Source organism: Cyprinus carpio, chromosome B5 (genome assembly GCF_018340385.1).
Source record: "Cyprinus carpio isolate SPL01 chromosome B5, ASM1834038v1, whole genome shotgun sequence".
In the NCBI taxonomy this organism is placed as follows: Eukaryota; Metazoa; Chordata; class Actinopteri; order Cypriniformes; family Cyprinidae; genus Cyprinus; species Cyprinus carpio.
Window position 1 is genome coordinate 18,988,367 of NC_056601.1, and position 22,802 is coordinate 19,011,168.

At 37.7% G+C, this 22,802-nt stretch overlaps 2 protein-coding genes across 3 annotated transcripts; one reads left to right on the top strand and one right to left on the bottom strand.

The window, feature by feature from the left end:
* Positions 1 to 961: 961 nt before the first annotated feature.
* LOC109062915 (prostaglandin-H2 D-isomerase-like) lies at positions 962 to 22,435 on the bottom strand. 2 transcript variants are annotated; one of them, XM_042724723.1, is made up of 7 exons: positions 22,242 to 22,435; positions 21,307 to 21,446; positions 21,083 to 21,159; positions 20,525 to 20,635; positions 20,342 to 20,443; positions 19,653 to 19,677; positions 962 to 1,508 (listed from the first exon to the last, which is right to left on the bottom strand). In XM_042724723.1, the coding sequence occupies exons 1-7, from the start codon at positions 22,341 to 22,343 to the stop codon at positions 1,490 to 1,492; spliced, it is 576 nt and encodes a 191-aa protein (XP_042580657.1). In that variant the 5' UTR covers positions 22,344 to 22,435; the 3' UTR covers positions 962 to 1,489. The 2 variants fall into 2 exon arrangements, with proteins under 2 accessions (XP_042580657.1, XP_018935529.1); XM_019079984.2 differs by lacking the exon at positions 962 to 1,508 and adding an exon at positions 13,407 to 13,905.
* On the top strand, positions 4,344 to 6,292 carry LOC122137475 (notch-regulated ankyrin repeat-containing protein B). The gene is made up of 2 exons (XM_042724724.1): positions 4,344 to 4,487; positions 4,592 to 6,292. Exon 2 carries the CDS (start codon positions 4,842 to 4,844, stop codon positions 5,175 to 5,177), a length of 336 nt encoding a protein of 111 aa, XP_042580658.1. The 5' UTR covers positions 4,344 to 4,487; positions 4,592 to 4,841; the 3' UTR covers positions 5,178 to 6,292.
* Positions 22,436 to 22,802: the final 367 nt, after the last annotated feature.

A 22,802-nucleotide genomic window follows, 5' to 3' on the forward strand; every position in this document is an offset into this window, starting at 1 on the left:
GGTTATTTTGAAATGCATGTTTTTGGCTGAGTGACTTGGTTAAATAATTGCAAGTAAGTGAAAGAAAGGATGGTTAACTTGTCCTCGATACCCATGCTCTGTTTGACCTCTCAGTTTGGTTTTAGGTGAAAGCAAAGTATGTTTGCTATACACATGCTTCACTGCATATTCAAACTATTCACACTTTTCAGTCCAAATATCAGTCCATCTCCCAAAACACAAAACAATGTGATTAATACATAAACAGCAGATTCTGACTTGGATTCTTGAGCTCAGAGAGAATGGGGAAACTTATTTTCTTTTTAGGAAAAATCAAATATTTAGCCACTAACAATGGTTAATGGTTCTTTAACCAAGTTGTTAGATATGATCAGTGACATAAGTACAATTCAGAGCAAGTATTTATCTAACATTCCAATAAATTTACAAAACATTATTTTTGAATGTTATCTGAATGTTCAAAATGTTCTTTTGTTTAATAAAGTTATAAAAAATTATTTCTGAATGTTTACTGAATGTTAAAAACATTCAGTTGTTCAGTAAAGCTAAAACATTATTTTTAAATGTCATATGAATATCCAAAATATTCATTTGTTCAATAAAGTAAAAATAAAAACACATTATTTTGAACGTTATCTGAATATTCAAAACACACATTTTGTAAAAATAAATAAATAAATACAAATAAAAAGCATTTTTCTTGGTTAAGCAAAGTAGAAAATCTGTGAAGATCTGTCCATGTTGAACGATTCTGAACCTTGGCAAAACCTTAGCATTTACATTTTACGATTGATTATTATTGTTTATATATTTAATGAGACAGATGGATACTTAAGCTGCACTTGAAATGTCATTGCATCAAATAAAAACCAAACATTTATTTTCAGAGAGAACAGTATAGATACAATTGTTCATGCAAAACGTCAGCAAAAAGAAGATCAGATTTTGGTGTTTGAAATCAGGTCAAAAAGCATAATTTGTTTGCAGATATCAGGTGGTTTGATTTTTCTTAGGCATTTAAATACAAGCAGTTTACAAGTTACAGTTTACAGATACACCTACATACATGATACACCAACATGATTAAGTGACATACAAAATGTAAAATTTGAGTGTCTTTTGAGTATTCGGTCACTAGAGGGAACCAGTTTCCTCTGTAACATCTAGATGGCGTCTCAGGACTTTGCAAAGAGATATTACTAGGCTTTTTAAAAAAACACCTTACTGTTGCAAAAGAATATGATACAGATATGTCTGATTTACCTGAACTTTATGTATTGAATACTCTATGGAAGAATAGATTTACTAGGAGAAAACTTTCACATGAGAATATTTCTTCATCTCTCAAACAGCACTATGGCTCGGTATTATATTCCAGTCACCAGGGTTACTGCAGTGCAGTGTCTGACATCATGATCAGTGTTGCCTTTTCCTGGGGATATCCGTCACAAACACAGAGCCTGAGAGTGGGACGGGAACAGGAAAGCCCTCACTTGGAATAGGGTGGGCTATGCCGAAGAGGTGAGATTTTAGCAAGGACAAATATTCCCTCAGACACAAAGACTCTTATATTCAGTTCACTTTACTGGATTAATGCTCATTTTCAATACACAAAAACTGAATGCAATAAGGAGAGTGAGAACATATGTAAAACAAAATGCTGTTTAAATTATAGATTGGCCTTTAAAAGTTATAACTTTGGTTAAACATATATCAAGATTGCAAAATATGTGATCATTTCCTCAACTAGGCATCATTTCTTTCTCTCTCTCTCTCACTCATGTCTGAACTTATGAGGTTGAGCAAGTGGAGCTCCTGCCCTACAGCTGTTACAGGAAGCAGCTTGGTTCCCACACAAAGCTACACATCAAACACACAGACCAGTACAGACTCACTTACACACACACACACACACACACACACACACACACACACACACACACACGTACAAATGCCAGCCTCACAAGCATAACATGAGGTACAGTGAACAAATACACATCAAGACAAACAGGACATTCCTACTGTCTGATGCTACAAACCAACAGATACAGGCCCTGTTTCCACTTATACAAATGCTTTAGCTTGCAAATGTCATGAAGTCTCCCCTTATGGATCACAGAGTGTCCAGAGTTTGCATATGTTTATTACACATGTGTGCTCCCTGGAATATCTTATTCTGATTGGTGAATTTAGTCAAATGTTTTAGTATAATGAACTGTATATTTGACTATGGATTTATATTTATTTTATTTTTATTTATTTTTTTGCTGTCTCTTGGATCACTTTTTGTACTCCTTGATCTCATATACTCTACTGTTCAAAAGTTTGAGTTGTATTATAAGAAATTAATCCTTTTATTTAGCAAGAAATGAATAACGTTATCAAATTCGACATTATTGTTACAAAAAATCAAATAAATTCAAATAAATGCTGCTCTTTTGAATGTTCTAATTACTGAAGAATCCTAAAAAAAAAGACTGAACAAATCACAAAAATATTAAACAGCAAGTGTTTTCAACATTGATGATTAATAAATATGTTTCTTGAGAACCAAATCAGCATACTGGAAAGATTTCTGAAGGATCACGTGACACTGAAGACTTTTCTATTTTAAAAATAGAAAACAGATATTTTAAATTGTGATAATATTTTGCAATAGTAAATTTTTACTGTTTTTTGACTGTAATCATACTGACTACACAGCTTTTGAAAAGTAGTGTATATGATCTATATACTGCACTTTAAGTCAAACTTAAAAGGTGGGAAGAGAGTCACCCATCACTAAATTTCCCATGCTAAATAAATAGGTCAGCAAAAAACTTATAGCACACTAATTGCAAAGGGCAGTGCCCTGGAGCAACATGGGGTTAAGTGCCCTATACTCAAGGGCACTATAAATGACCCCACATAACAAGGACCTGTTTAAAAAGGATTCGCATTTAAAAGAACACACAATTTGTGTGCTACTTTTGCAAAAAATAAAAAGGTATAAATTCAGTTAAGATTCCCGGTAACCTTTTCTTAAATGTGCAGATTTGTTTGGTAACTGATCACACCATAGAACCAAAATAATTTATCACTCTGTTCAGTTTTTAAAACCTGTACAACATGCCAACTTTCCACAGGCAACTGTTTTGAAATATCTACCTCTCTCTCTCTGACTTTCTATCTGTGTATACGCCTATGCTGGGAAGAAAGGCTCAACTCTTTCCCACAGTCCTAGAGCACGTGGTTTAAAATTGGATCCTGAATGACCCACCCTCCCTATATTGAAACGTCACTGCAGTTCAGCCACTGAGATCCTGTTACACTGCCAAAGATTTTTAAGGCATTTGAATGAGAGTCTATTGAACTGGCAAAGAACAGTTCAAGACACATTCAACAAAACCACAGAACCTATGGACAAGTTAAGTCAGGTTTAAGAGTTAAGAGACGCTTGAAATTATGTTTTCATGTGCTGAATATAAAGACAAGTTCAACCCTTGTTTCTCATTGCAGAGCATGCAAGATTTGTTCAGACAAGTGTGTAAACAATTGGATAATCTTTTGTGTACTCGCAAGATTGTTTTCATCTCCTAAATTAAAATGATTTGCTTTTAATACATATGAAAATAAAAACTATTAGGCCTACCTAATCAGCAACCATTTGTCATGCCTATAGTTAGAAAGTGGCCTAGTTTGGGCATCTTTGAGCCAAATTGTGGCTGCATGGGTGATACAAAAACAGCAGTAGCCTAGTTCCCATGGTGCCTAAGGACATTGTTTTACCACTGAGAATGAGAACCTGCTGCCAGAGAAGTGCCGGGCAAGTTGTTCCCCCATTTGTTAATGTATCTTTAACAAATGGATTGCTGATAGACAAATGTTTAAGAGTGTGAACTTCTGTGACACTGGGAGGGATTATGGACCACAGACAGACAGACAGACAGACAGACAGACAGACAGACAGATAGATAAATAGATAGATAGATAGATAGATAGATAGATAGATAGATAGATAGATAGATAGATAGATAGATAAACTGGAATAAATTGATATCAGGTTAACTTTTCTTTTTTAATTGATTAGAAAAAATGAAGTTGACTATGGCAGTAGGGTTGACAATAAAAAGTGCATTATTTATTTATTTAATTAACGTGTAAAATCAAATATATAGTCTATATTGTGGTGTTACTAGTTGCAACACAATGCCAATTGAACGCAAATGAATCACGAACTCCAAAGACTTTTAGCACTTTTGTTGTTGAATTATTTTTCTCTACATTTCGCCTTTTGTGTAAGAACACTGCACTGCAGTCTGCTAAAAAGCAGCCTATGAAACGAACGCAGTCTCCGCCCCAAAAAGACCAACTTCTTGACGGGTTATTGTTATTCAAATGAGCCTCAATAGGCGGAATCTAGTCGGTCAGCTATAACGGAGCTTACAGTCAGAACACAGCGCGCGGAGCTGGAGGCCATTCATCAACCGCTCGTGGGAACCACCTAGGTAAAGCCCTCAAACACACGTTTATTGTGTTGATTGCAATATTATTTTCCCTGATTCTTTGCATTTGCAAAGATTAAATAACAGTTCGTACATTTTCCCTTTAGGAACAGAGTATTGGAGTATGGCATACTGAAGTTCTCAGCTCTTTAAGGACTGTGTGATATGTTTGAATAATCTCGAGCGTCGAACGCATAAACTGGGGGAATTGTAAATACCTTGGGGCTTGGTCTTTTAATGTTCACTGTCCATTAGTGAACGTTAGCTTAATCATTTCGGAGTTTGGACGAAGATCTGGCTCATAATCTTCCATCAGAAACACAAGCGAAGGGCAACAGTCGTCTACCTGTTGAAATCATGAGTCAGGCTGACATGACTTGCTCTGCACGTCAAAGAGTATTTCAGGAAGCACTCAGGAAGGGCAATACTAAGGAACTTCATTCTCTCTTGCAAAACATGACAAACTGTGAATTTAACGTTAACTCTTTCGGACCCGAGGGACAGACGGCGCTGCATCAGTCCGTGATCGATGGCAACCTGGAGTTAGTAAAGCTTCTGGTGAAGTTTGGTGCAGACATCCGTCTGGCCAACAGAGATGGATGGAGTGCCCTGCACATAGCAGCGTTTGGTGGACATCAGGACATCGTTCTTTACCTCATCACACGGGCGAAGTACTCATCAAGCGCGCTCTGAGGCAATCAAAGAAGATCTGACGCTGTACCTTTAAGCCTATCATACATTTGACCCCTTTGTGCCAAAGTAAAAGACAGCTTGTTTGTGATGTAATGGATTTAGGAAATTGATTTGATATCGATAGGCACAGCATTCAAATCCAAAAGGCTATTTTTGATAATGTTGGGTTGGTACAATGTCATGGATGTGGTTTGCCAACTTTGGATGCATGATGAAAATGATTGCTGTGTTATTTATAGATTTATTTGAGAATATGACACATTCAACAGTCGTATCAAAGTAAAAAAGATGACGCTAGGTGGTCCTACAGGATGACTAGTCTCAGGGTGCGATTTATGGGGGGTCTGACTCCTTAATTAAGGCTTTAACGCCCCAAAAGAACAAAACAACAGTGGTCCTGAAAGTATGCAGGCCTATTCTTTTTTTTCATTTATTTCAAACAACGTTTTTAAGAACTGCAAAAAAATCTCAGAATATGGTAAATTCGAGTTGAATAAGTAACCACAGCAGTGATCTGATAACACTTTTACTGCTTTTACACTTTAACTTTTTTAAGTTAAGTATCTTACAGTAAGTGCATTTACACAACTATTAGCTATTTTATTGTAGATATTCATATCACAAATATTTCACGCAGCCTATTTTGTGTTTTGTTTTAAACACATTTACATAGGCCTATAATTGAGGTTTAGCCAACTGCATACAAAATATAAACATTGCTGACAGACGTTTCTTCGAAAAGTCGACCCCCCTCAATAAATAATTCGCATACTGACTGGAGTGACATAAATATTCCTATACAGAATTACATTATACACACATTCTCTCTGCATATTGTCTAAAACAGGGACTGATGTCTGATACCTCAACTGTAATGTATTATAATGGTGACATTGCAATGTTGGTCATCAAGTTTAGTTTCATAATTAACCATTCATGATCTCTCACCTCTTAAATGAAAAATATCCACGCAAACACTTTCTGGCCCAGACACTACCAAATAGGGTTGTATTTTGGCATTGTCTGTCATGTCATAATAATCAGTACTTTGTTATGGAGTTCCTATGTGAACTGTGTTCCTGACACTAAAGCTTTTTTTTTTTTTTGCTGATCCACACATTTCAAGCCACACGTTTTTGTAATTCAGAGGTTGAGTAAATCTATAGATCAGTGTCTAGACTGCACTGGATCCTAAAGCACATTGGCCTTGTCCTCTTAGACCTCTTGTCAACTCAGGCAAGATGTGTTAAGGTTTAAATATGTTGTGACGTTTGAAACGCTTCAAAGCCAGTATAGAAATATGCATCACTTATACTTGAGAATGTTTTAAATATTGCACTGATGGCTGTTTTATGAGTTGTTGGTGTCATGCCAACTTTTAAAGATACTATTTTTCTAAATAGAAAAACAATTCTTATTGTATGGAAGCTCCAGGGTGGGTTTCTCTCATTCTTTGCAAAGGCTTTTATATGCCTACTGAATTACTGTATGTGTAATTATGTAACACACTCTGCTTGAATGTCCCTCCATAAGTAATGTCAAACATGTTATATAACATACTATAACAACTATGGTAAAATATGACAGTTTTACTGGGCATCCTTTTGACATAATGGGAGAACATACAAGTAAAGTGTCCAGAAAAATCTTGGAGCACTTCCTTTCTGAAGTCCCATCCTCCTCTTTTTAAGGGGGATGCTACATGTTAAAACCAGTGTAACAAGAAGTTGCACAATGCACAAGTCTTTACTTGATAATGCCATAACATTTATGACATAAAAGTAAAAGTAACTTCTTTGATTGAGATAAAAGTCAAACGACTGTGATTTTTTTTTTTTTTTTTTTTTGGACCAACTTTTGAAATATTTTCATCAAAGAGAAGTTTGGAAAAAGGCCTCTCATAATGTTTTTGTCTTTTGTGAATTGTTATTTTGTTGTGTTTTTATATCTGTTTAGCTGTTTATGTTTTTTGAATAATGTAAGTGGTCATATCTTAAATATATTTCTTGCTGTATTTTGTACTTTTTGTACAAAGGCATTTTAGATATTAAATTCTGTGGTTTTAAGAAAATTACTGGTGTAATGCATATACTTGCGTGTGACTCAGGATTCTCCTGAATGTTATTGTTCCTTGAATCAGCCTTTGCCTCTTCCTGTGCCTCAGGTAATTGTAGAGCTATAGGGTTGCTCAACATTTCCAAGAAACACAAGCGGTTGTGACTAACGGACTGTGAAAGCACGTATAGGGATACAGTTAGCCTAAACAAGTGTCTTTAGAGATATAAGTCTTACAGCGTTACGTAATTTACAGAAGAACATGTTCCACATGTGTATACATAGCCTTGAGCAGTTAGCTCCTTAGCAAACACCAGTTTGGCTGCAAAGAAACAAACCAATTAAACAAATTAACCTTTAATACCAACATAATAAGTGTGCTTAATTGTATTGAATGTGCACTTGGGAGTTTACCTCAAATCTTATGAGTATATTTTTTAAATACCATATTTACTTATAGGTAATTTAATATAAATTAAATTAAAAGCCATTTAAGTGTATGCACATAGAGCACACTTTCTTGGCTATTTTTTAACACACTAAAGATATACTTCTAAAAAGTGCACTTTTTGAAATAATGCAAATTATTTTTCTTTTAAAGTACATTTTAAATGACTGTTTTAATCTTTTGTCATGTATCAAAGAAGTACACTCATTTTGATGTGCTGACTAACATACTAAAGCACATGTAAAGTATTCATTACACCTTTATTGCGTTTGAAATGGGATTTTATTTTATTACATTTAAGGTTAAAATGTTTAAATTTCATTTTGTTTTAAAATTAAATAACGTGCAATTGAGTGTCCAAAAACAGAAATATATTCTTTCAAAGTAATTCTTTTTTTTATGTAATAAGTAATATTTTTAAATGTATGTTAAAGTGTACGTGTCTTTCACAAGGTCTTGAACGACAAATGTGTCATTTACTCGCCCTCAAGTTGTTCCAAACCTGTGTGAGTTTCTTTCTTCTGCTGAGCACAAAAGAAGATATTTTGAAGAATTTTAGGAAGCAAACAATTGCTGATAGCCATTGAGTTTTGTTTTCAAGTCAATCAACTAGCCATTTCAGCTTTATTTTGAACTTGAACTCTGAAAATGTCAATTCCACAAACAAGTTGCACATTTGTACATGTCTGTGTCTCAATAGCTTTTACAGATGCCTAACATAAGCTAACGTATGAAACCAACTGATTGAATTACCACCATTATGAAGTCGGTGCAGCTAATGCTAAAGAGCAGGGGACAGTTACTAAATACAAAAATACTGTTAAAGCTGATTTATCTGGGTCAATGTAATCTAACTGCTGGTTAGGGGATCATGCGTAAAGATGTTAGAATTGCCACGTGTTTTCTTCACAACATTGAATTAAAACTTGTTTACATTTGGCATATCAGTTCACAAACTCTTGCCAGCGTTGTCTAAGGATACTTAAGGGTAACAATGCAACCACTTGTGATTTTTAGTTTTGATTTGGCTGTTTGCATTCAGTGAGACAAGAGAATAACTTGCACATATAACAGTTGTTTATGAAAAAGTAAAGGTGTGTTTTGTGCACTAAAATACGTTCTGTTTACAGTGCATTTTTCTGCCCAAATCACACTCTCATGCTTCCAACTTTTAGTCTCTCCATTGACAGAAGGGGCAAAAGACAGATAGTGAGAGAGACAGGTGGCCAGGCCAATCCTTGCATGCCCTCTGCTCCTTTTAACTTTCTTTCACTATTTCACTCCATTTTGTGTGCTCTAGCTCGCAGTGACAAGCCGCCCAATTCACTCGCCCATTCTTCTCTCCTCTTCTCTTTTGTTCGTCCAGTTCAACTCTGTGCGCCTCTATTCATTCCCCAGACGGCCCACCATTGACGGGAGCCCCTGCCTAACACACACACACACACACACACACACTCCCTTCACACACACACACACACACACACACACACACACACACACACACACACACACACACACACACACACATACGCACAGCTCTGCAGCTGCTATGGTAATGAGAGAGGGGACAAGCAAGGGAGAAGGCTGGAGAGCACAAAAAGAGAAAGGGAGATCCTTCTCATGCAACTCAATAACCGGTGGCCCTTTTTTTTTTTTTTTTTTTACAAATGGAAAATACGTCTACCTCCTTTTCTTCTTCCCTCCTGTCGGTTTCCCACCCTGTTCTCTTCGTCCTTTCCCTCCCCTAGCCTCCACACCTCCTCTCCTGACCTCCTCTTTCTCATTCAAATCCATTTCACACCATGCCCTGGAAAGGGATGTTCAAAGGTGTGTAAAGTATCCCTGATCCAGCCCTTCAGGCCTGAGAAAGCTGAGTGTTAATGTGTACGCACTTGCATGCGTGTTTGCCTCAGTATGCAGTTGTGTGCATTTTTAAACTCTGTGTTTGAATTGCATAGAAAGCGGTGAATTTATTGCATTAGATAATGAAAGCAAGTGGTGTTTTCAAGCAACCGAGCAAGACTTTTCTCAAAACTAACTTCACTTTTCAGAACCATTTTTTGCAATAACCTTTAGCCTCTACGTGGTTTTAGCAGATATATGAAGAAGCCAAACAATTGTCCTTGCAGAGTATCCACAGGTAAAGGTCAGTAAATTAACTATGAACATATTCTTACAATCCCACGTCAACCAGAAAGTGTTATTGGGTAGTTGATGCATTACATGAACATTTTTCTCTCTTTCTACGTTTTTAGATTGTACAGCACTTTGGTCAGCAGCTGCTGTTTTAAATGTGCTTTAGAAATAAAATGCCTTGCCTCTTTTCTTTTTCTTAAACATAAGGGTAAAATTAATGAATGTATAAAGAGAGAGGGATTGATGGATAGATAGATAGATAGATAGATAGATAGATAGATAGATAGATAGATAGATAGATAGATAGATAGATAGATAGATAGATAATGTGAAAAATTAAAATAAATTAAAAAATAATGTGTAGGGGCTGTGACTAGTCACTACATTTTTATTATTTGTACAATTTATGCAACAATTAAAAATTATAAATTCATAAAAGTATTAAATGTATAATTTATTGGTTGATGTTAATTTTAATTCTTTGTTATAGAGTTAAAAGTACAAACATTCCATGTAGACTCTCAATTATTGAGATCATAAGTGTTATTATTAGCAAATATTAATTAATTTAGATGGAATATAGCATGTCAAAGGCCATCTTCTGAAAAAATATTTCATGTCAACTGCCATAAATATGTAAAAAAAAAAGTTTTATATTTAATAGTTTGAAAGTTTTGTAAAATGTTTTGCTTGGAAAGTGTTCTTAGTATCATTAATATAAATATATTTAAGGATGAAATGACACTGTTTGACATTTTCTTACTAAATGACTGCATTTTAAAGTGTAGCTGAAATACCTTTTTATGACCATGTATGCAGTATCTATTATATATTGAGATATAGCCCATTATATTTCAATGATTTGGCTCCAAAACCATGTTTGCCTTTTTATAATGCACTCACAAACAAAACAAAATAAAATAAGAGCGAAAAACAGGATCACCTCATAAGAACAAGAATATAAAATATTGTATTAATATTGGCAAATATAGGAACTATGAAGTGGGAAATTATAACAAAACTAGCATGTAATATGCATGTGTATTGTGTGTGTGTGGTGGGGAGTGGGGTGAACTGGGGGACTCTGGCAGACGGCTGAGGGGCCCCATGCAGTCTGTACTGCACAGCTATTCGTCTTATGTCTGTGCACGGTGACCTGTTAGACCATGTGACATCTGCCTGGCTGCCAGCACAGAAAAGAGATGCAAAATTGCCCATATGGAGCCTCCTTTCTCCAAATACTGACACACAGCTCAGCCCCAGAGAGAGAGAGTGTGTGTGTGTTTGTCTGAGTGTTTCGTTTTTTTGATTAATAAATGCAGACACACTCGGATGGGGTTACACATCTGTGAGGTAACAGGCGGAGAGGCCATGAGTGAAGCGATAAATTTCATGAACAGCACCCCAGACAAAAATGTTTCATTTAAGTAACTTTAAACCATGCAGAAATATGTCTGCCTGAGTGCTTTGCAGCGTTAGTCAAATATACGCTCCTTATAAGTGATTTGGTGAGAAAAGTACACGTGTAAAATCACATATAAATTAATGTCAAAGATTCTGCTTTGGCACAAATGCATTTCAGCCTGGAAATGCAATTTTGAGATTGTTTTGAAGTTATGCACTCTTAAAAAATTGTTTATGCAAAAAGTGACAGCCATATTTTGAACTTCAGGGACAGATTTAGGGTCATAATACTTTCAGAAATAGGCTGTTCATCAAAAGAAAATCTCAAGATTTCAGATTTTAAGTTAAAGCAAACTAGGATTAATTGCTCAGTTTTAAAGGAACGGTTCACTCAAAAAAGAAAATTCTGTTATCTTTTATTGCCCTCATATCATTCAAAACCCAAATTTTTTTTCCTCTCTGGAAACTGCTAAATTTATCGAAATACCTCTTTTTGTGTTCATTTATGTTTGGAATTACATGATAGATAGAAAAAGATTACAGAATTGACTAAAATATCTCTTAAAGTGTTATGGAAGTGATAAAAAGTTTACAGAAGAGGTAAATTATTTGTATTTTGCTCTATATAAATGGTGTGAAATGTTAAATTATATTATTTTAATGACATTAAATTAACGTCCGTCGCACTACGACATTAACCATTTACTGATAAACTGTATGGTTTGCTGCATGTGTGTGCTACAGTAACTGCGCCTGCTTGTGCATGTATGTACATATGTATATGCTAGCGAGTAATTATGGAGGATAAAGACCCAGTTATACTAAGTGAAACTTCTGGGTTTGGGAGAGCAGAGCTGCTTTTCTGTTTGGCTGGCTTTGCTGAATGGAACCTTTCACAAGCCTCTAACCGCATGCTTTCTTTATCTTCATTGTTATCCCCCTCTTCCCTTCACCCACCGCAGCATAATGGCACTCCTTAAAAGGGGTTGGGGAGCAGTCTGAAGGGGAGGGAGGGGGTAATTGGGTGAAAGTGAAGAGTGGGGGAGGGACATGGAAAAGGGAGGAAGGAGTAGAAAGAGACAGAGAACCCCAAAGAGGGGTTTATGGTGACAGACCAATGGCCCAAACTAAACCACCCATCATTTGTCACTGATAAGTGATGATAGTGGAGGAATGCTTTTCAGGAAACACAACTGATTGATTTGCTAATTGAATGACTGATTAATTGGCTTCATTTTACAATATGATATGATACAATGTTAACCAACACAACCATCAGCAGAATCGTGTGGGATTGGTTATAATGTACAACGCTGTAAAGCAGGTAAAGAAAAAAATAATGTGATGTGATGTTATGTGCTGTGATGTGATGTGAGCAGGTCTAAATGTGATGCCACAATTGACACTTTTCATTTCATTTTTGATTCACCACAGACATAATAGGTTTTGTTTAATTGTGCAGGGGCATTTTTGTCCAATTTGGTGGCATATTTAGGTCAAAAACTAAATGGGGCTTTCAAGCATCAAAACAACAAAAGTTTAATTAATACAGCTTTAATTGTTTGTACATTAGAATGTGTCATGTTACTTAATGAATGAATTTTCTTAGCATAAATAAATAAATAATGGCTATCACACATATTTTCACACTTATTTTTATCACACTTATTTTATTATTTAGAAATGATAGAAATTAATGCTTTAAATTGATTAAAAGTGATGATAAAGACATTTATAATGTTACAAAAGAGTTCTATTTCAGATAAATGCTGTTCTTTAGAACTTTCTCAGCTGTTTTTAACATAATAATAATAATAATAATAATAATAATAATAATAATAATAATAAATTTGAGCAGCAAATCAGAATATTAGAATGATTTATGAAGGATCATGTGACTGGAGTAATGATGCTAAAAAATAAGCTTTGAAATCACTGGAATAAATTACATTTTAAAATTTATTCAAATAGAAAACGGTTGTTTTCAACACAAATATTTTATTTTAAATTGTAATTATATTCCCCATCATTACTGTAGTATTTTTTAATCAAATAAATGCAGCCTTGTTGAGCATAAGAGACAATCTAAACCTTTGAATGGTAGTGTAGTTATACATAAACACAAATTTGTTATACTTGTACTTACTTATTTGTTTTGCAACATATGAAATCATGACATTTAAAAATAAGCTTATATGTATTGTTTAATTGAAAACAACAACCACAAACTTTCATTACTCATTTTGAAAATAGAGTCGTTGTAAAATTATCACAAAGATTTGACACAATTGTTCTGCAAACATAGGCAAGCATAATATATGTAAGATTGCACTGTGTCAGGTGGAACACTAGATTATGAGATACTGGCTGATTGTGTCCTATTACAACTGCGCCACCTGCTGGCTTTACGAACTTAGTACAAACTGCGTTACACTGACGACGTTATAGTGTCGCATTTCTAAAATGATTGTTTGCCTTAAAACAGTCACTGTTCCCCAAATGTGTAACAAAACGGTATAAATGTAACATAGGGTCTGAATCCAAGGCTGGCTGTAAGACGCTGAAAGTATACAGTTAGAGTTGAGAATAAAAACACCCTGTCACACTTTGGAAAGATTCTCAGTGCCAAAGACTGATTGATTAGGAGATTGTGAAGATTTCTCCTCTCTGAATTCTGCTGTATTCCTGCAGGTGAATGAACAGTGGTGTATGTACTTTAGATTTGATAAAACAAGGCTTTTATGGGTTTTACAATAACAATGTAACATAGACCTATGAATTTTAGCAATGTAGAGACTGGAGCAAGTTGTCACAAGGGCTATATCTCAGTAGTGATTTTATGTATAGAAAATACGTTTATTATTTATCTTTTTGTGGTTTTGTATGTTGGTTCAAAACATGGTGTTCTGTGATTGATTGTGAGTGTGATAGGCCTATTAGTTTTGCTGTACTTCTGTCAACGAGAATAGTTCCAACTTCCAAACAAAGCGCTCTGGTTACTCACGTAACCTTGGTTCCCTGAGATAAGGGAACGGACATTTTGACAACTTGTATGGGGAAACTCCTGTTTACTCTGTTACTGAAGCCTGATTTGTTAATGTTTGTGTAGCTGCACGAACCAATGGCACTCGAGCCCGCCAGAAGTGGCTGAGCTGACTGCTATATAAGTCAGCCCAGAGCGCCATTTCATCAGAATCAATGACTAAAGCGACAGCCATCAATTTGCATGCTTCTATAGCACGGCCAGTTATGCAATGCTCATTCCCTTATCTCAGGGAACTGAGGTTATGTGAGTAACTGGAGTGTTCCCAATCGAAAGGTAAATCTCGTTGCGGTTTTGACAACTTATATGGGAAACGCATCCAGTAACGGCATGCTTTAAGCAGATGCAGAAGCCTGCACTGCGAGCCCAGCCAGAAACACTCAGCAAGGGACCCATAAGCCTTAGCCATGAAGAGACCAGAGAACATTCCGAGGTCTACTTGATATAACCTATGCAAAGCTTCCCACACAGTGACGTAGAGATGTGGGGGCGTGTTAGAACGAGACGTTTTAGGGGTGTGTGGTTGATCTCTTTGGATTTGAAACTTTAGTCTTTGCAACTTTACAGATCTTCTTTATGCACCAAGAGCTTGGTTTAATTGCATCATATGACCCCTTTAATGACCAAGTTGTTTCTGCCAATAGTCCGGCCAGCCTAGAGAGAATGAATCGCCGTGATGGCTGGCACATAGACTTTGAGCGTGGAAGTGGTGCGCCCCTTATCCAACAGCTCCTGTAGAAAAGTCAGCAAGTGGGACACGTCACATGAAATCGGATCCTGACTTTGTGCTGAACACCAGTCACTGAAGACTGACCACTTAAGAGTGTAGAGGTGCTTTGTAGATGGAGCTCTAGCCTCTAAAATGGTATTAGTAACTCACGTTGGGAGCTGGCTAGGCTCCCGTCGAGCTGCCAGGCATGAAGGCTCCACAGTTCCTTTCGAGAGAAGGTCTTTCCTCTGTGGTATCGGCCACGGTGCTGCAGACAGCAGCTGGATCATCTCTGGAATCCAGACTTGGTTCCTCCAGAGAGGGGCGACAAGGAGGAGAGAGCATTTTGTTTCCCTGACTCGCCTGATAACCTGGGGTAGCAGGGCGACTGGAGGGAAGGCATATAGATGGGTGCTGGGCCAGTCATGGGCCAGAGCATCCTGCTGCTTTGAAAAATAGGTTGGGCAGTGATAATTGTCTTCGGAGACAAAGAGGTCGGCCTCTGCCTTGCCAACAACTGACCGAATCATCTGAACCATCTGGGGATGGAGTCTCCAATCTCCTGGAGCTACATTGTTCCTTGACAACATATCCACTCCCTGGTTCAGTAGGCCCGGCACATGAACCACTCGTAGTGAGAGGAGTTCCTTCTGTGCTCAAAGCAGGAGACGTCGAGTCATTCTGTGAAGGGGACGGGACCTGAGGCCGCCTTGGTGGTTGTTGTAGGCCATCAACGTTGTGTTGTCCGACTGGACTAGGACGTGATGTCACTTAAAGGCTGGCAGGAAGGTCTTCAGGGTCAGACAAACTCCCATCATTTCAAGGCAGTTGATATGCAGGCGTCGCTTGTGGGTTGACCAGAAGCCGTACGCCGGGTTGCGCTCGTACAGAGCTCCCTAGCCTGAGCTGGAAGCATCTATTGAGAACACCTTCCTTCTGGAGGTCCTTCCCAACTGTACGCCTGATTGAAATAGGTAAGGAGTTGTCCAAGGGACCACAGCTTTGGGTTACCTTGACATAAGCGCAACCCCAGCGCCAGGTGTGGGACAGAACGCAGGCTTTTAGCCAATATTGAAGGGGCCACATGTGTATCAAGCTCAAGGGACTAACTGAGGAGGCGGCAGCCATGTGCCCCAGCATCCTCTGAAATGCTTTGAGGGGATGCAAAGTCCCCAGCTTAAAAGACTCCGCCGCTCACTCTATAGTCAGGGAGCGTTCCGGTGTAATCCAAGCTCGCATTTGAACAGAGTCTATGACTGTTCCCAGACAGGATGCTTGTTGTCTGGGAATCAGAAAACTCTTGGCCGGGTTGATTTTCAACACAAGACGCTCTAGGTGGTTAAGCAACAAAGACCTGTGAGCGATCAATCACTGTTCTGAGTCAGCTAGAACTAGCCAGTTGTCGAGGTAGTTCAGTGTGCAGATTCCCATCTGTCTCAAAGGGGAAAGAGCTGCGTCTACACACTTAATAAAAGTTCCGGGGGCCAGGGACAGTCCAAACGGAAGGACCGTGTACTGGTAGGCCACTCCCTTAAAAGCAAATCTCAAGAACCGTCTGTGAGGGGGCGCTATTTGGATATGTAAGTAAGTTTGTTTATCCAAGGGAGCAACAGTAACTAAGGGGGGCGGGGCTTACTGACAGGTCAGTTGGTCTGAGCCTGCTGTCTTTCTTGGTGACGAGGAAGTATTGGCTGTAAAAGACTGACACGCTATACGCTAAGGGGACCGTTTCAGTGGCACCCTTTGCAAGCAGTGTTTTCACTACGGCTTAAAGAACATATGATTCATTATCCTGCACCAAAATCTGCACAACACCTCTGAATACAGGTGGCCTACGAGCGAACTGGAGCGAGTAACCTCATTCTGTGGTTTTTAGAACCCAATCTGACACGCTGGGAATGGCTCTCCAAGCCAGTCTTTTTTATTAATGACATGTCACTGCCCGAAGGGGGAGAACTTGACATATGTGAGTGCAGGGAGAGGAGAAATGCTCTTTATTGTTTTTGGGTCCGCTATCACAGCGGAAGTTTGGGGCATACGCTAAACTGGCAGGACGTGCCCTGTTAAAAAACCTTACTCAGAGGCATTCGAAGGGGTGGGGAATGAATGCAAGCTCTCTTTAGAGGGGTTTTGGCATCTGCAAGAACTAGCCCTCTCCTCTTCCTCTCTGCACACAGATTAGGACGGCTGAGGCCCAGGCTCCAGCACTACGCAAGGGTGGGGGCCTTGACACTTCGGGAAGGGATACTTCCTGGCCGTTCAGGGGTGCTGTTAAAGCCCAGGCTCCGGCTTTTGCGAGAGCCGAAGAGGGCCGAAGAGTCCCTTAGGGGAGACCGGGGAATCGAGGAGGGCCATTTTCCCTGATGTTCGTCAAGTTAAGCCTAAAGTTGTGCTCCAGCACAACAAGACTAGCCATGGCCTTGCCTACTGCCTGCATCGTCACCTTGGTAGCGCGCAGGGCCAGATCTGTTGCCGTACACAACTCCTTGAAGGTGCCCTGATCCCGGCCAGACTCGTCCATGTCAAGGGCTGACGTCATACTGCATGGCTTAGAAGGATGTACTACAGTCTTCAGCCCGCGGCTCATTGGTGGAAGGTGTGCAGCCACCGCCTCCTCCAGAGGAGGGAGCTCACAATATCCCTTTTCATATTCCCTTCTGGTGGGCTTGAGCACCATTGGTTTGTGCAGCTAGACAAACGTTAACAAATTAGGCTTCAGTAACAGAGTAAACCCCATACAAGTTGTCAAAAAACGATGACGCAACGAGAGTTACCTTTTGACAGGGAACCACAGCAGGATCAACCAATGTCTCTCCGAGCAAGACAAAAAGGTTTTCTTTACTGAATGAATCAGTATGTTTGAACAAATCATTTGATTCACTGACTCACTCATACAGACTGTCGCTGCCTACTGGCAAAATTATGTAATCGTAAGATTCACTGTAAATTCTGTCACTAATACACAGGTTACTTACTCCTCTTACATGCTCCACACAAACCCGATTCCAAAAAAGTTGGGACACTGTACAAATTGTGGATAAAAACAGAATGCAATGATGTGGATGTTTCAAATTTCAATATTTTATTCCGAATACAACATAGATGACATATCAAATGTTTAAACTGAGAAAATGTATCATTTTAAGGGAAAAATAAGTTGATTTTAAATTTCATAGCATCAACACATCTTAAAAAAGTTGGGACAAGGCCTTGTTTACCACTGTGTGGCATCCCCTCTTCTTTTTATAACAGTCTGCAAACGTTTGGGGACTGAGGAGACAAGTCACTCAAGTTTAGGAATAGGAATGTTGTCCCATTCTTGTCTAATACAGGCTTCTAGTTGCTCAACTGTCTTAGGTCTTCTTTGTCGCATCTTCCTCTTTATGATGCGCCAAATGTTTTCTATTGGTGAAAGATCTGGACTGCAGGCTGGCCATCGAAGTACCCGGATCCTTCTTCTACGCAGCCATGATGTTGTAATTGATGCAGTATGTGGTCTGGCATTGTCATGTTGGAAAATGCAAGGTCTTCCCTGAAAGAGACGACGTCTGGATGGGAGCATATGTTGTTCTAGAACTTGGATATACCTTTCAGCATTGATGGTGCCTTTCCAGATGTGTAAGCTGCCCATGCCACACGCACTCATGCAACCCCATACCATCAGAGATGCAGGCTTCTGAACTGAGCACTGATAACAACTTGGGTTGTCCTTGTCCTCTTTATTTCGGATGACATGTCGTCCCAGTTTTCCAAAAAGAACTTCAAATTTTGATCCGTCTGACCACTGAACCATTTTCCACTTTGCCACAGTCCATTTTAAATGAGCCTTGGCCCAGAGAAAACGCCTGCGCTTCTGGATCATGTTTAGATATGGCTTCTTTTTTGACCTATAGAGTTTAGCCAGCAACGGCGAATGGCACGGTGGATTGTGTTCACCGACAATGTTTTCTGGAAGTATTCTTGAGCCCATGTTGTGATTTCCATTTCAGTAGCATTCCTGTATGTGATGCAGTGCCGTCTAAGGCCCCGAAGATCACGGGCAACCAGTATGGTTTTCTGGCCTTGACCCTTACGCACAGAGATTGTTCCAGATTCTCTGAATCTTTGGATGATATTATGCACTGTAGATGATGATAACTTCAAACTCTTTGCAATTTTTCTCTGAGAAACTCCTTTCTGATATTGCTCCACTATTTTTCGCTGCAGCATTGGGGAATTGGTGATCCTCTGCCCATCTTGACCTCTGAGAGACACTGCCACTTTGAGAGGCTCTTTTTATACCCAATCATGTTGCCAATTGACCCAATAAGTTGCAAATTGGTCCTCCAGCTGTTCTTTATATGTACATTTAACTTTTCCGGCTTCTTATTGCTAGCTGTCCCAACTTTTTTGGAATGTGTAGCTCTCATGAAATCCAAAATAAGCCAATATTTGGCATGACATTTCAAAATGTCTCACTTTCAACATTTGATATGTTATCTATATTCTATTGTGAATAAAATATAAGTTTATGAGATTTGTAAATTATTCCATTCCTTTTTTACTCACAATTTGTACAGTGTCCCAACACTTAATTAATCAAAACAGAACATAAAAATTACCTGTATGTTCTTAATAATAATGCAATACAGACAGCTAACCCCAGCCTCTAATATGTATGATAAAGTGATAAATCCATACCTTGGGTCTAGAATTGGGCAGGGATCTAAAAACATAAAAATGAACAAATGCATGAAAAATCTGTGCATTTACATATAGTTGTATAATGTAAAAATGTAAATCAACAACTCAGAATGATCCCTGTTAAAGGAATAGTTTCATGAAAATTTACCCAAGTCATCAAAGATATAGGACAGGTTGTTTCTTCATCGGAACAGATTTTAAGAAATGTAGCATTACATCCCTTGCTCACCAGTGGATCCTCTGCAGTGAATGGGTGCCATCAGAGTGCAGAACATGCAGCTTTTCACTTCACAAGATGTTAATTGATGGACTTAAGTCGTGTGGATTACTTGTGGATTATTGTGAAAGTTTTTATCTCATTCTAACGGCACCCATTCACTCCAGAGGATCCACTGGTGAACAAGCAATGTAATGCTAAATTTCTCCAAATCTGTTCCAATGAATAAAGCCACTCATCTACATCTTGGATGGCCTGAGGGTGAGTAAATATCAGAAGTTTTCATTTTTGGGTAAACTATTCATGCGCTTGTTCTGTGTGTGCATGGGGTTTTGTTTATTCAGCAAACTTTACAGGCCCTATTTAAGGTCATATAAACATTAGTCTTAGTGCAGTTTATTCCTGCTCTTTTGCAGCGTTGCAGTCTGACATAAACAGTTTTTGTTCATTATATCATATACAAACTTACCAACATCTGCTGGAATGACAATGGCCTCGTCAGAAAAGCCCAGAGATAAAGCAAAAGATCTGAACTTCTCTATTAGTTCTGGCCTTTGTAGAGATGACCGTCCTAGGAGAATGTTTCTGACAAATTAGTATGCTTAATTAATATGTCAAACACAAGTCATATAATTTATCAGTGTAGACTTACCATAAAGAGCTACTTGAGTGTATTCTTTGTGCATGTTCTTGTATTTAAGGACCAAACTATAATCAGTGTAATTGGTCTCCACTATTGTGATGTCTTTTGTTATCTTGTGCCCTTAAAATTACAAAAAAAGTCAGACATATCATGTTATTAATTTTAAGTTAAGGGATTGTTCTGATATGTTTATGTGTGTGTACCTGTCATAAAAGGTGCTTATAGTAAAATTGAAGTAAATAACCCTTAACCTAACTAAGTATATACAGGCTAAATCCTACATTAGTTAAAGTAACAATCACGGGTTACCACTTTTTTTCAGCATACGTGAATTCTGTTCTGTTTGCACTACATTTTACTTAATATTCTGTATATAATAACTGAGAAGTAATCTCTTATTTTTCTTGTAGGTCTGATGAAAATGTGCAATGGACTTAAATGTATTTGAAAGTTTTTGACATTTGCTAACGTCAAATCTCACATTTCACACAGTTCTTAGTGTGAATAAAGACAACATTTTATAAAAAATTATCACAAAGATGTTTGAGAGAGGAAATGAGAGCTTACTTTTGCTGAAGTAAGTGAATTCTCCAAGAACATCTGTCTTCTCATATGAATAAACACTGATGGAGCATCCATATGGTCTGTTAGTTCAAATATATACAGACTGTTAGCACAGAGCTCAAATATTTTGGTTAAATGTATTTTCCCATGACAATATATTCCCCATTGTTATTCGAGTTAGTGTGATAATGTAAATATGGAACAATATCCTATCCAGAATTCTGCACCTTATGCTCCACATGGTCAGATTCACATTTCCATTGGCATCTGATACTAGAAGGCCTTTAGAAACCTTCAGATGGTCTTTGAACATCGCAAAAAATGGGGACTCATCTGCAACTCCAATCCGGTACCATTCACCTGCGAACTGACAGAAAATGTAGAAAAGAGGGATAACAGTTTACTAAAGGCCCCCAAGGGTTCTGTAGTACCAGGTGTTTATTTAATTACTGTTATTGAAAGAAAAGAAAAAAAATATATATATTTTTTTATTATAATATATATATATATAGTGGTTTGAAAAAGAATCTGCAGTCCATTTGTTAACATTAGTTAACGTCAAACTAACATTGTTAACTAACATAAGTCAACCATGGACTAACATTGAAAAATCTGTTCAAATCTGTCTAAATTATTTAATGGACCTGAGCTAACATGAACTATCAATGAACAGTTGAGTACAAGGATTAATAAATTCTGTAATAAATGCTCTTTGTTAATGTTAGTTAATGCTTTAACATTAACTAATGGGACCTTATTGTGTTACTGAGAACTAGAATTAAATGGTTGCATATTTTCTAACAAAATGTAATGTGGCACAACGAGAAGCTGACACATGTAACTCAACCTTTATTTTGTTCTTTCTGTGAAAACCACTTACTCATATTACCAATTAAAGCAGGAATTATGAATAGTTTTAAGATCACTGCATCTGTTTAATATTGAAAAACTTTGATTTTCATTCTTGTGTAGAAATAAAAGCTGAGGAATATGGTGATGTGAGACATGTCCACCTCTTCACTGTTTGCTTTTGAATTTGAACTTTTGAACAAATGCTATATAAACATACAGATTCACTTGAAAAGCATTCATTCAATGCTTAAGCTACATACCCCCAAAAACTATTAAAGCACAGCCCAAACAATTGAAAACTCATACTCACTTTCTCCACATCAAAGTTAGGCTGAGGTTCAATAACAAGCTGTGTGTTGAAACCATGCATCCCCAAAAACATACAAAGCAAAAGCGCTATTGCCAGAGTCATGCTGAAAGTTCAAACACCTCTTATGTTGTATGGTAAAGTAAGGAACACGAAACTAATGGCATATCAGAGAAGCAATGGGGAAACTGCTGCGTTTATATTTGCCAACAACAAGGGAATGTTTGTGGAGGACAGGAGCCCAGCCCCTAACACACAATCCATGTGTGTACTGTCAGTTAAGAAGTCAGTTAACCACAGACCAGCAATACAGACTTTTAAAACAGTAACTTTTTCATATGCCAGAGAATCTGACTTGAAAATACAGAAGATTGATGAAATATATTCTTTAAGGTATAATATACAGATAATCAAAATGATTACATAACGCATTTGTCAGACATTCCAACACTGTGTAATTACAGACAAAAACAGACATTTAAAGACATTGCACATATGATACTTATCCACATTATGGTTTTTAAAACAATCTTTGAACAACTCTGCTTGAAATTTTCCTCTACA